This window comes from Sceloporus occidentalis, unplaced genomic scaffold (genome assembly GCF_023333645.1).
Source record: "Sceloporus occidentalis isolate IW3139 unplaced genomic scaffold, rSceOcc1.0.p SCAF_30, whole genome shotgun sequence".
NCBI lineage: Eukaryota > Metazoa > Chordata > Lepidosauria > Squamata > Phrynosomatidae > Sceloporus > Sceloporus occidentalis.
Window position 1 is genome coordinate 5,536,867 of NW_028317010.1, and position 14,469 is coordinate 5,551,335.

Here is a 14,469-nt window from a genome sequence, read left to right on the forward strand (position 1 = left end):
AACAAACTCTCAGAGTGAGTTAGAAACCGTGCATCCAACTGTCACCTTTCCTAGCCAGATTTTGGACACTAAGTGGGGGGGGGGGTATTAGCCTGGGCTGATGTCATAAGTGCTGTACATGAAGTCAGAGTATTGTCACAAATGAAGATTAATTTTGCGACGTTTGTGACTGAACTAAGGATGTTTAATGCCATTTGTGGTAGAATCAGGTGCCATGTTCTGATCTCCAAGGGGCTTCAGGTCAAAACGCAGACATGTTTATTGGGGCAGGTGAACTACCTCACACATCCCATCCACCAACAGAACTGGTATATTTAATGTGTTGGGGAAGGCATCGAAAAGTTATGTTGGGTCTCATTTCAGATAGGTTGAGAATTATAGAAGCCAGGAGAGGATATCACAGGAGCAAGAGTAACTTGTTTATTTTCCACTCAAAAATAAAATGGCGCTTGTTCCAGAAATCTTGCTAATTTTATTAGTATTTCTAAGACTGTGAATGTACAATGGTGGGGTTTGAAGACCCTCAAGATTTTATATCCAGGCTTATTTTGTTATAAATTCTCTACATAGTGTGTTTTAAACATCAGGTCCATATAACTATGAGTTGAAATGAACTCAGTGGGAACAAATTTACTAACCTGCGGAAAAAGGGGAAATGAAAACTTTCATCTTAAAGTGTAGTTTGTTGTTTTGAAAAGCTTATTGTGCTTCATTTGTCATCATCTTTGTTTATGCTATATACTTAACATGTAAACTAACCAAACAACAGGGAAATTAATCAAATCGTCACCCTTAATAGAGTCCTGAGGTTGCAAATTGAGGAGGCCCCATGAAAAAAAAATAAAGATGCAGAGTTGACTTTCCATATACTAAGAAGAAAAATTCTGTATGTTAAACAGCCTTATGGACATCTGGCACGATTGGTTTTAATCTGCTGACTGAAAAAAAGTCAGGATTAAATCTTGCTTTTTACACCTCTTTGTACTGCAGTCAGGAAAGTGACAGAGCTGCGCTGAAACAATGACCTTACTTATTCCACCCTGTATACCATGTGGCCAATCACCCCTTATTTTCTGAACGGCTTCTCTGAAAAGACAATGAAGCATCTGGTGGGCCTTTGGTGAGTCCAAGATATTTTTTTTTCCATCAGTAATTTCCCTTGGCCAGTATGCTTAGCCTTCCCTGGATGCTACTTTTTTTAAGACAGGGTGTGTCGGAGCCAGAAGCAAGAGGTCAGGAGGCCAAAGTGATGAATTTTTATGTCCCTGTTCCTTGTGTTTCTGCTCAGTCACAATTTTTTGCGCGCTGTGCTGCTTCTGAAAAGAGGCCACTGTGGGCAATTTGTCCTCCTGGTCTCAGGATAATGGGGAGGCAGATGAGTTAAAAAGGCATGTATAACCGAACAGAGGAGCACACAACTGTTTTCCTATGGTAAAACAGGACGCTCCTGTCACCATTCACCCCAGGAGGCTCATGGAGATTTGTGGCCTATTGGCATTCGATCAAATGACAAATGAATTTAGCAGCACTTAAAGATACTGCAGGAAGAATAGATGGGCTGTAGCAAGTGATGTGTTCCTGAGAGGTTCCCAGATGTTAACAGGAGAAATCTATTGTTTAAACCAATAAACTGCCAGTTAGAATCAATTTACTGTAAATGCTGTTCTACCGTTCACACACTTTCGTAATTAAATATTTATTTGATATACAGTAATTTTGCAGTTGTTTTTAAAAGATTTTCTAGGAATATCTTAAAGACTTTCACAAGTTCTGGGGAAATGTGTGTTAACCTTACTCTGTTTTACTTACATGTGTGAAAATGTTTTATTTTTTCTTTTAATTTCATAGCACGACCAGCTACTTTGTACACTCAGGGGCGTACCTAGAGTATTTGGCACCTGGGGCGGATCCTGTATGTGGCACCCCCCACACACACACACTTTAAAACTGCATAGCTTCTACCGTTATATACCGGCGCAGACACTGAAGGTGGTACAGCATAACACTTACTGTTATCATTATATACTGAGGCAGAAATTGACGGTGGTACAGCGTAACACCTACCACTATATACTGAGGCAGACATTGACAATAGTGCAGCATAACTCCTATCACTATATACTAAGCCAAACATTGATGTGGTGTAGGCCTACCACTTCATTAGTAGTAGGGATGCACCGAAACGAATTCTGGACTGAAACCGAAAATGCAGCATTTACCTGGCCGAAACCGAATATGACCCCCCCACACCATAAAAAAAAATCTAACACTTTTATTTAAAGTAAGTAACACACCAAAATAGGACAAAACAATTAAATAACAATATTAATATATATATATATATATATATATATATGATTAACAGCAATCACATTCCTATCATGCCCAGGCATACCCAGATTCCAGGATGTACTTGCAGACTTGGCATGATAGGAGTATGATTGCCCTATCTACCCCTTCTCACTCCCTTTTGTCCTACCTACCCCTTCTCACTCCCTTCTCCCTATCTACCCCCTATCCCCCCGTCTCACTCCCTATCTACCCCCTCCTAACTATCTACCCTCTCCCCCTTTGAAGTTCACTTATCTTTCAGGAGTCCTGCGGTGGGGGTGCAAGGCCTCTCTGTCCCAGCTCTGTCACTGTATGGAACAGTATAGAGTGATGGGAGTTATGATGTACTAGAGCATAATTATATAATGAAAAATACATTGGAAATGGTACAGCATAACACCCATCACTCTCACACACTTACCAATCCACACACTTACCAATCCACACATATACCAATCCACACACATGCCAATCCACACACATACCAATCCACACACATACCAATCCACACACATACCAATCCACACACATACCAATCCACACACATACATACCAATCCACACACATACCAATCCACACACATACCAATCCACACACATACCAATCCAGACACATACCAATCCACACATATACCAATCCACACATATACCAATCCACACATATACTAATCCACACATACCAATCCACACACATACCAATCCACACACATACCAATCCACACATATACTAATCCACACATACCAATCCACTCTCACTCACTGAATGCTTTCCTACCTTTCCTCTTTTCTCCTTACAGCTTCTTTTCCTCCTCTTCGCTCCTCTTCTTCAGTTCTTCTGTCTTCTTCCGGTTCAGTGGGCGCGGCTTCAGTGTTGTGCGCCGGGATTTGTTGTCACAGCAGCTGTTGCCGCGCGGATCGCAAGGGAGCGGTATCGGAGGTCTTTAACAGACCTCCGGCTCCCTTGAGTGATTTTAAGCCGGGTTCAAGGGTTGAACCCGGCTTAAAATCACTCAAGGGAGCCGGAGGTCTGTTAAAGACTCCGATACCGCTCCCTTGCGAGCCTGCTCCTCCAGCGGTGGACATTACTGTCCGTTTCTGGAGGGGTGCCGGCAAGTTGGCTCCCCCCTGATGAGCGGCACCCGGTGCGGACGGCCCCCCCCGCCCGCCCCCCGCTAGGTACGCTACTGTGTATACTGGTACACATACCTAGAGAAAGGGGAGAGACCCAGATATTTAGGAAAGCAGGGCTTTGCCCGGAGACTCCTGGTCGAACCCAGAGAGTTCTCAAGTATGCTGGTGCCCCATACGAAAACCGAATACAAACATGATCTTAGTTTGAATTCTGTACGGGACACACGTCTCCAGTCATCCTCTATTAATTTATAAAGTTGATGATATATATTGCCCCTTATTGTGATTGTGGCAATAAAGCACACTGGTTCCTCATATTATCCATTCCTTTGCTAGCTTCTAAAAAGGATTGCAGTCCAAGTTGTCTTGCTGCACCTTACTCAGTGAACAGCACTAGCTTGATTAAGTCATTTCAAATTCAGTGATTTAACTTTATCATTAATAAAGTAATTGTGTAAATTATCATTATTAAGTAATAATTACAATCAAAGTTGGATAACACATACCACAAGGGAAATTATGATTCATATTTCTACTAGTCTAGCCCATGCAATGCAATAAATTACTCGCCAATCTGGCAGCAAATAGGTTAAGTATCGTTTATCCTCCATGAAGTGTCAGTTTGTCTTAAAGCGCTGTGTAGCAATAGAGGAGTTAATGACTATAACACAGAACATTGATCAATATATGTTATTCAAAGAGCTTCCAGTTTACTATTCTGGCCAAAAAGATACAACGATTTTCCAGGCAGTAGGTCTCTATTAGCCTAGCAAAGAGGTTAATGAGATATGACAAGATGATTATAGCAGTGTTTGCTGTAATCTTAGTCTACACTATTTAAGAGCATGAAGAATTTCATTTTCGTCTGGTCACGGTTGATCATTTGTTTTGGCAAAGGTATTCGACTGATACTAATGGGCTTGCAAAGTGTCATGTACCAATGCTCGTATGTCACTGGGACTTGCCTCGACCTTAAAGGGTTATTTGACATCTGTAGTAGTGTTTGAAAAGGGCTCTTTGCAATGTGATTCTCCAGATGCCCGCTTCTTTTTGCCACAGGAAAAGAACCACCAGTCAGTTTAATTAACATTTACACAATCCTATAATATCTATTTGATTTTAAACAGTTGTGGGGTTTGCAAAAAATTCTTGCAAATCAGATTGGGCAGCAAATGGAATTAATCAGGAGACTTGAGTTTATAGAGCCATTTTTTTTAAAGATGCCTTTAAGACCCTTAACTAATTATATTTCTAAATATTAGAAATCCCGTGATGTGGAATGTTTGCACTGAACTTTAACTATTTTTTATGTTTATTTGGCGTTGACCATAAAATTTAAGAGAATCCTCTTGAAACCCATCCACTCCAAAATGGAAATTCTTACATGGTTTGTTTACCAATTTTGTATTTTATTTATGTATCTATTTTTTTATTTATTAAGTATTGTACCAAGAAAAATATATTATAGGATCATTTTTTTCATGTATCTTATTTATAATGTACCATGTATGATACTATTTCTGACACAATGTTACCTATTTATGTGCAAATAAAAAAAATGAATATTTGTAAACAAAGTGCAGAAAGTAGACCCAATCACTTAGCAGTAGCCACTAAAAGTGTTGATGGTCAGGTGATGGGGTTTGGAAGGAACAGTATAATATTTTGGCCAATATTAAGTATTCATTTTGTAGGAAGATTAAAAAAATATTAAATGACAATTAAGAAAAACATTGGATATCATCTGCACATAAGCCCAATATAAGGGAGACGTGTGTTTTGCTATGTATTAGCCTCTTGAGTTCTTTGACCGTGTTGTAATAATGGATAATTAGATTACAACGCAAATGGAATTTTAATGAGATCTCACTTTATGCTATGTAAATTCTTATGTAAGTGGGTAAAATAACACTTCTATGCAGAGTTGGGTGTTATATGGTAAAAGTTATCATGAGAATAAGCCTGACCTGAAAAGTAGCAATTCTCCCTCGTGACATTTGTGTTGAGCTGACTGAGAATATATTTTTATTTTCTTTCTGCTTACACAGAAATGCTTAGATCTTTGTGATTGCTAGTGAAATATGACAAAATAAGGAAATATAACATTTGTCCAATGTTTATATATGCATAATTTATTACTTATGTTACGAATAATTTGTTACTAACATTTTCTATACAGATTTTAGGGATGTAGAGCATGATGAGATATTTATACCCGAAAAACATTGAGATCTCAAGAAAGAGGCTCATCATGGGAGGAAAGTAGAACGGAGGGATTTTAAGTTACTTAGCTTGTTCTTTTGACTCTGTCCCACAATCGACATCGTGGGGACTCTAAGGAAGATGTCCCGTAGCCTTATTTGACGTCACATTCATTTATACATGGGTCGAATTAAAGTTAGGAACTTTAACAAAAGTTAGACTTCAGCTTCTTCATGTTGTGTGCGCACACACACACACACACACACACACACACAATCCCAAATGAATGCTTTATGGGGCAGAGGAAATTATTAAAACATTTAGCCTAGTATGTATCAGACCCTGCCTGTGCCAGACTGCAAGTCTAAAAAAGTCTAGTGCATGCCAACTTAACTACAACTCGAGCAAAATCAGCAATCTTGGTGGTGCAACCACTGTATCATAAAAACAAAAGTAGCTTTTCAAGTTAAAAGGCAGAGTTTGTGACCAGAGCTAGTCCTGCTCTAATGAAAATATATCAAATGATAGTATTTGTGTGTGTATGTATATATGTATGTTTTTCATCTAGATTACTCAGATGTGAAGTGACAATTTCTAGTTTTGGCTTCTTCTTTTCCTTGCCAGCATATTACCCACTATGGAAAGTTACAAATAAATGACAATACTGTTGGAAAGTCTTAGAAGTGGTGCTATCAGCAAAATTATTCTGCTGTTTAATATGGCAATTACATATTTTGCAAACATATTGTTTTTTAATATTGTCATGTACCTTGAATATAAACCCAGAAAAATCTAGAGAAGCAACCGATATATGATCTCCAACCCAAACCAAAGTCCACAGTTTTCTCTGTTGCGATTAAGACCAGTCCTTTTTGTAAAGAAATTCGAAACTAATCTTTTGATCTGCCAAGAGTTAGTAAGAAAAGAATTGAAACACCATTTCCCCTATTTTTGTTTCAAGCATGGGGTTTCTACATTAGATCTTTCCCATGAATAGAAACTCTTTCTTTCCCAGCTTCTTAAGATCTCAATTGTGTGACTCCTAATTTAAAGAGTGGTGCAGAAGTATGTGATCTCATTACAGGATTCATTGATCAGATTTGGGTTTTTAAGTTCTCAAGTGTTTTTTTTTTGTTCAAGCCTTCTGCATTTCTATCACTTCCCGTTTACTGCTAATTCCTTTATTTGATTTCGTTATCCTCCTGCACTAAAAGAAGCCACTCATGTTGGCTGCATCTTGTGCAGTATTATACATATCTGATCTGTGGTGATGTTCGGCAAATTGAAGACAGAGCAGAAATATTTCTATTGTTTATTAGTACCCCTAATTATGGGTTCCCCCCCCAAAAAAATAGCCTTAATAAGATACCTTTTTAGCACCCCTCATTACTGTTGCCTATTGTGTGCACCCATCAGATGCTTTACCATCTCCTATGGTTATCCATCAGGTCTGAACACTCTAAACACCCAAGTGTTTTACTAAAGCATACATTGGGTGGGATATCACTTAACCTATAGAGCAAAACCAGGAATGCCAAAACCTAGAAATAAAAAGCAATGTTTAAACAAATAAGTATACTGGTAGCTAAAATGTAAATAAAAAAAAGAAAACAGAACAAGTTTGTGCAATATTAACTAATATAACCCTGTGAATAAGAATATACCGATGCTCATTTATGACTATATAGGCCAATTGGTTCTAATTTTGCCATTATATACAATATTTCTGTGGTGGTCCCGTGATTCCCAATGGGTTAAAAATATTGGTCGACATGCTGGAGGGGATATTTTTTCAAATGTTGCAAGGCTTCTTAAGTTGACCCCTTCTTGGTGTCATTTATGGATTTACAAGCTTTACTGTGACGATTCAGAGAATAGGGACATTGGTCCATGGAGTCTCTGTCAACTTGGATGCGACTGAAAGTCTAGTCGTGGATGGATTTATTACAGAGACACGACAATCTACTTTAGACAGCTTGGGTTTTAATCTGTCATCTCTGTGATGAAGGTAACTCATACTCTTATTAAACTACAAATCTGCCATTTACAAAGCCACTACAGCATAGGGTCAATGATATGTTTAAAATAGACAATATCTTAATAACCTAAAATCAAAGGAGCATAGAACTAATAATATCCTGAATGCTTGTCCAGTTTATAAAATGTAGGTTCATGATTGAGATGACTGTCTGAAGTTATCATCTTTATAGTATATGTATTCTTCATGCGAATTTTGTGACACGTAATAGCTACTGAAATAAAGTTAATACAAAGAAAGTGATGATGTATTGTTTATTTGTAACAAACAGTTTTTCCCTTGCAAACCTTCCTAATATATTATGGGACTGTCCAATTGTTAGCCCCATTCATTGATTTAATAAGACCAGGCCACTCAGCCAATGCTACTAAATTACGTTTATCCCTACATTTTGACAGCCTTCTGGTTACATAGTCATGGATCATGTTTTTCAGTGCTTTTATGATACACTGTATTGCATGCTAAATCACTATGTAAACTTGATAATAATAATCCTTTATTTGAATCTAAATACTATAACTAGTTATAGGCAATACCTCGGACCCAGGTAAGATATTCTTATTGAAAATACACTGAATTTGAACCATAAAATTTATGCTCAAAGGTTTCCCCGAAAGAAGTAATAAACAAATTGAATTAAATGATCCTTTATAAATAAATGGATACAAATATGTCATTTGCCATGCAGGGTTGCCTTCTACATTTTTTATTTTAAAATATCATAAATAAAATATTGTGTGGTGTCATGCAGATTTGGTTAAAAACAAAGTTAAGAAAGGTGTTACCCTCCATTTAAGATGCTATAGATGATCCTCAACCTTTAGTCGTGAAGCTATAATAAAGAGTTGATGTTCATTGTTGTTAAGCTAACCTGATATATTTTATGCAACATTCAGTGATGTTTTTATGCATAAAAAGAAGAGACATGTATTTTTGGGGTGATGACAGATGAAACTAATGATTGGCAGTTCAGTGGACCATTTCCTCCTCCTTATACATGCGTGGTGAGATGGGAAAGTAATGTACATACCTGGGAACCTCCCAGGGTGGGCTACCTGGAACTCTTGCTCCTCTGTGGGAGTTCCTTCATGAATAGGAGGGGCTAGCCATGTGTGGCGCAGAGCTATTTCTAAAAATGGGTAGGGTAGCCTAAGACAGTGTTAGGTGGGTGGGAAGTAGGAGGGAAATGGGCGGGAATGGGTGTGATCAACATCGTTTTCTGCCCAGAGATTTCCTAGGTGTGGTAATGTAACTGAGCAGTCTGGCACGTCTCGGGTCTAGAAGGCCAAATCAAACCAATAATTATTGTTCAGGAAGCATCTATATTCTCTACTGCTTATAGGCTCAGTAGGTCAATAGATGACAAATCTCTTGACCTTTTAATTAATATATGACCCAGTGGCGGATCTACCAGGGTCGCAGGGGTCGCGACTGCGACCGGGCCCCGGCGGCAGGGGGGCCCAAGCCAAGGGGCCGCCCGAAATCTTTTTTACGTTTTTTTTTTTTTAAATAAGGCAGGGGCGTCCAACATGCGGCCCGCGGGCCAAATGCGGCCCGCGAGACCTCGAGGTGCGGCCCGCGTAAGATCGGCAGCCAGGGCAACCGATCTTACACGAGCCGCACCTCAAGCCCTGCTACTTACTTGTGGGAGGGTCTTCTGGACAGCACAGAGGAAGCGGAGTTCACGTGACATCCTACTTCCTCTGTGCTTTAGCAGAGAAGGCAGAGGGAGGCCGCGCCCCCTGCTGAAGTGAGCGGCATCGAGGGAGCTGCAGTACAGGTAAGGGGGTGGGGAGGGTGTTTGAGGGAATGAATCTGTGAATTAATGATTATATGAATAAATGAGTGTGTGTGTGTGTGTGATAGCATGGATGTGTAAGTGCTGGAACCTAGGCATGATGGGACTGTGATTGCTGTTAGCAATCACACTCCTATCATGCCAAGTCAGCCAGTACATGCTGAAACCTGGCTAGCTGCCCCCCTTGTGTATTGATGCTGCCAGCAGTATGGGGTCTGCACATCACTTACAGCCATCCTGTACCAGCGTGTATTGGCTGACTTGGCATGATAGGAGTGTGATTGCTAACAGCAATCAGAGTCCCATCATGCCTAGGTTCCAGCATTTACTGGATGGATGTGTAAGTGCTGGAACCTAGTCATGATGGGACTGTGACTACTGTTAGCAATCACACTCCTATCATGCCAAGTCAGCCAATACATGCTGAAACCTAGCTAGCTGCCCCCCTTGTGTAGTGATGCTGCCAGCAGTATGGGGTCTGCACATCACTTACAGCCACCCTGTACCAGCATGTACTGGCTGACTTGGCATGATAGGAGTGTGATTGCTAACAGCAATCACAGCGAGCACAGTCCCATCATGCCTAGGTACCAGCATTTACTGGTTGCCTAGGCTAACAGCAATCGCACTCCTATCATGCCAAGTCATATTGCTAATTTTGTCCAATTGTGTGTTACCTACTTTTATTAAACATGTGAGTTTTTATTATGATTTTTAAAGGTGGGGGTCATTTTCGGTTTTGGCTAAGTGAACCCTGAATGTTTTGGTCCAGAATTTTCATTTTAGTTCATCCCTAGAATAAATCTAGGGAATCCTGAATTTGTAGTCGCAAAACTTTCAAGGCCCAGAAATCAGTGAGAGGAAGAGTAAAGGTTTTGTGTCATTTACTTTATTTTAATCTGCATATTTTATTAAAGGCCATATTTTTTGTCACAGTGAAAAATGAGTGCGGCCCGCGCACGTATACAATTCTGATGAAGTGGCCCAGTGCAGAAAAAACACCCCTGGATTATGCCCTTTGTACATGCGCCCCTTTTTCTTTGATTATGATTCAATATGTAAATTGAATTTGTTGAATTAGTTGAAAAAAAATTGTTGGGTAAAAATCATGTTTTTTTGGGGGGGTGAGGGGGTGGGGTGGGTGGGGGGGCCCTTAACAGATTCTCGCACCCGGGCCCTGAGGCGTCTAGTTACGCCCCTGATATGACCAATGACATGTTCAGTTACCTGGACCTTTAAATGTGAAATTAACCAATGGAGGCCCTGTACCCCAATAAAATCCCATCATTAGAAAAAAGGTAGCCCTACATTACTTACAGCTCTAAGAAAGTGGTCACTAGGGCCATTGTCAATAAAATTATTTTTCAAAATATATATATTTTTTTTCTGTTTTAGAAAAGCTAAAATGTATTTAGTACTGCATTGCTAGCATTAACCAGATTTATTTTGCATGCTGTTTGTTTAGTTTTTTTTAAATGAAAAGAACGATTTGTTTTGTCATACCAGGACCTCAGAAAAAATGGTATTCTCGAATGTCTTAAGTCTTTTTTTTTCTTCAAATCTTAAATCCTTACCAAAAAAACTCTGTGATGAAGGTGCATCTCCAAGAAGATGTTCTGCTTGGGTGATTGCAACTGCATTTGAACAGAACAATGTAGCCTGATTGTATATAAAATGAACCATGGCATAATCAATCGGGTTTTCACATCATGTGGCAACTTTTTTTGTATACGAATACAGAAAATGGGAAGGTATGTGGTTTTCTTTCTCTGGGTCAGTTTACAAAAGTTGATCAACTTGTATTATTCTTTTGGAACTGGGTGAGGGTCAGGAGATAAAGCAACTAGGGAAAAAAATACCTTCTCAAGCTGATGCTTTCAAGGGACAGAAATCATGAATTTCTTGAATTGCCACCACTCTGGGGGTGACTACAATGACTGTTTGACAGTGACAGTACCTCTCCCTTGTCTTTTCCAAGCCCTTTTTTGGCCCATTCACTGTGGAAAGCTGCTTAAGCGCACTTAAGCGCATTAGCATTTGGATGCTGGGGGAGCATATTGACCCTCATTTGGAAAGTTTAAATGAGTGAAAGATGGAGCGATTTGTTAGGGCTTTAGAAATCAGCCTCAGAAAGCGTCCGGTTTACCTCTAGGGCTTGTTCTAATGCTTGTTCTAATCTGGTGTGCTGTTTAAAGGCAACCAGACTGATTTGTGACATACGAGTCCAAAGGGCTCCTTTTTGGATTTGACCCGATTAGCTAATCTGTGCTTTGAATTTCAATGCCTGCTATCACAGAGGATCGCTCTTTGGGAAAAACTTTGTTTTGGGTCTTTGCAATAAAATGTGCATGCAGACACAGATGGCAAAAGAAATGGTTACCACAATTGCACAAATAGGAAAAATAAGTGGAGTTATAGAAGATGAAAATGCTTATTTTTAATAAAGTTGAAATTTACGGATACTAATATAACACCAAATCATCCAGTTATTTGTCTTGCAATATTATTACATTTACAAACCTATTAATCACACCTTTGAAAAGGGAATTGTGTATATTTATGTATGTATGTTTGTGTGTGTGTATATATATATATATATATGTTTTTAGCCTACAAACCACAGCCTTTTATGTTTATTATAGTTAAAATAATACATAAACATAATTTCCTAGGTTCATTTAACCCCTTAATGACAAAGCCTGTACATGTACGGGCTCAAAATCCATTGTTTTCAATGGGTTTAGGAACCACCCATTGTCCTTAAGGGGTTAATATACTGAGATCTGAAATGTAGGATTTAAGAAAGTGTCAGGACCACTAGAGAAGGGAGAATCTTTAGTAGAAGGTGATCTTTTATTAGGCCTACAAAGAGAGGATGCAGAGTCACATGACCGCAATGGTCCAATTAAAGGTATCGTCTGCATAAAGCATGCAGATATTGGAATACTTACTACAGCTAACTAATATTTTTTTTTTTTTTTAATTACCTTAACCCTAACGATGATGTCTACACCAAAATAGGCATAATTAAATTACAAAGTACAATTTTCCACACAAAAAAAACAACCAAAAAAAGGTTAAACTTATGGTCATGAAATTTATATACCTCATCAATACACAAAACTAGAAAGTATGCCATTTCCAGTTTGATACAATAACTATGATGCTGCCTCAGCTGTTGTATTCAAAAAAAACAATGTGTCTGCTTACTTTTTTAAGTTAATAAATACATATTAAATAGATATTACAAGATGGCAACCCATAGACAAAAAATATGGAGGCGCGGACTTTGTGAAGGAAATATTTACTTAAACTATTTTTGTTTAGAAATTATCCACATAAAGGAAATCCATAATTTTTATTAGAGAAAAAGTCTATAAAAACTTTATGAAATATTTTCAAACATTTGCAAAAAAATTAATAAAAATACCACCATAACAATATAGTAAAGAAAGATGTTGGATAGTAGCTTTACCTGGCAGTGCATATTAATGAAAATGGAAAACATATCCTTTTTGATGATACTGCAGTCTTTGTCATATACTTTGTAACAAACTGTGTTTTTTGCACAGATCACATCTGAGTTTGCCCTTACTTTTCTGATTTTTTTTGTTTTTAAACAGACACTTTGTGCGAAAATGACAATGCAAACTGTACATGCAACAGACACTAACGCAGTAGATAAGCTGATTTTCTGCGAATCAGAGAATGACCGCAAGGTATGTATTACAAAGTAATTTCTACAAATAGCAATATGTCGAGATGAAGCGAATAGTTTACGAGAATGGAATGCAGAAAAGCAGCGTAACAATGGAAATGTTTTGCATGATATTTTTTTAAATCAGATATCTTTTTTTTTTTTCTCATGGCTTTTATGCCACATGTTGCTTGTGTTATATGTTTTGTTATATGTAGAAATCATGTTTGCACACTTTTGTTCTCTGTTTTTACTCTAAATAAATGATAAATCACCCATTTGTGAATTGTATATGAAATGTGTCCATTTCTTCCATCTTTCCACAGGTTGTACTCCAAATAGAAAAGAAGTTATTCGATTATTTTAATCAAGAGGTTTTTAGAGATAACAATGGCACTGCGGTAAGTCAGTTTTCAACTCGTCATGCCCCCCTATAATTTGCCATTCACAGGCCAACTGTTTGCTGACACTTTTATTTTAAATGTTTTTATTTTGAAAATCCCTCTTTATATTTTAATAATGGATCTAAGTAAGTCAGTTCTGTCTAAAATTATGCACCAAAAAGCATATGCTTTCAGAATACATACACTTGCTTTTCATGTGACCTGCAGTACAATCCAGCCAGTGGAGTCAACAAATTAAAGTCCCAAATTGTATTCCCCAGATCTAACCGAAATTATTCTGCTCTATCAAGAATCTGTGAAAAAGCATTGAAAAAGCTGCTGTTATAACAGTGAAATCTCTGTGTTATAAATTGAATATTTATATTCTGTGATTTGTCCAAATATCTTAATTATTTCACCTTTTGGGTTTTAGGTATTTTGATAATAGGGACACAATTATTTATTAAACATCCACTCCTAATGCCAAATGATATGGGAGTTTTAATTCAAATTTTGATGGTATATGCATTAATTTGTTGTGAACATATAGAAAGGCACGTAAGAGATGAAGTCTTACAATAGGTTTAAAAACAGGAAGACCAGATGAGTAAAATGTTTCTTATCTTGCGATAAACAGTGTCTCCCTAGCTTTGACCCTTTAAAGGGGCACTCCAGCCATGCATATGATAGCTTTGTGATTCCCTTTACTTTTCTGTGGTTCGTTTTGCATATATATACGGGATTCTGCAGAATCCCTCCCACGTGCGAATGTGTGGAAAGTGCTGCCGTTTTTTCAGTTGGAGTACTTCCCTGACACTGATTGGCTTCTTTAAACAGCCAATCTGTAGCAAGAAAGGTCAGACCATTGCAGGAGGATTGCAGCTGCTACA

The 14,469-nt window shown here is 38.2% G+C and overlaps 1 protein-coding gene across 1 annotated transcript in view; it reads left to right on the plus strand.

Annotated features, from left to right (window-relative positions):
• The window catches only part of LOC149298955 (inositol polyphosphate-5-phosphatase A-like), a 217,842-nt gene that overhangs the window by 172,256 nt on the left and 31,117 nt on the right, over positions 1-14,469 (plus strand). Inside the window, exons 10-11 of the mRNA XM_089486955.1 lie at positions 13,123-13,218; positions 13,523-13,597. Of these exons, the coding sequence (XP_089343081.1) occupies positions 13,123-13,218; positions 13,523-13,597 (171 nt within the window). The remainder of the gene's footprint in view (positions 1-13,122; positions 13,219-13,522; positions 13,598-14,469) is intronic.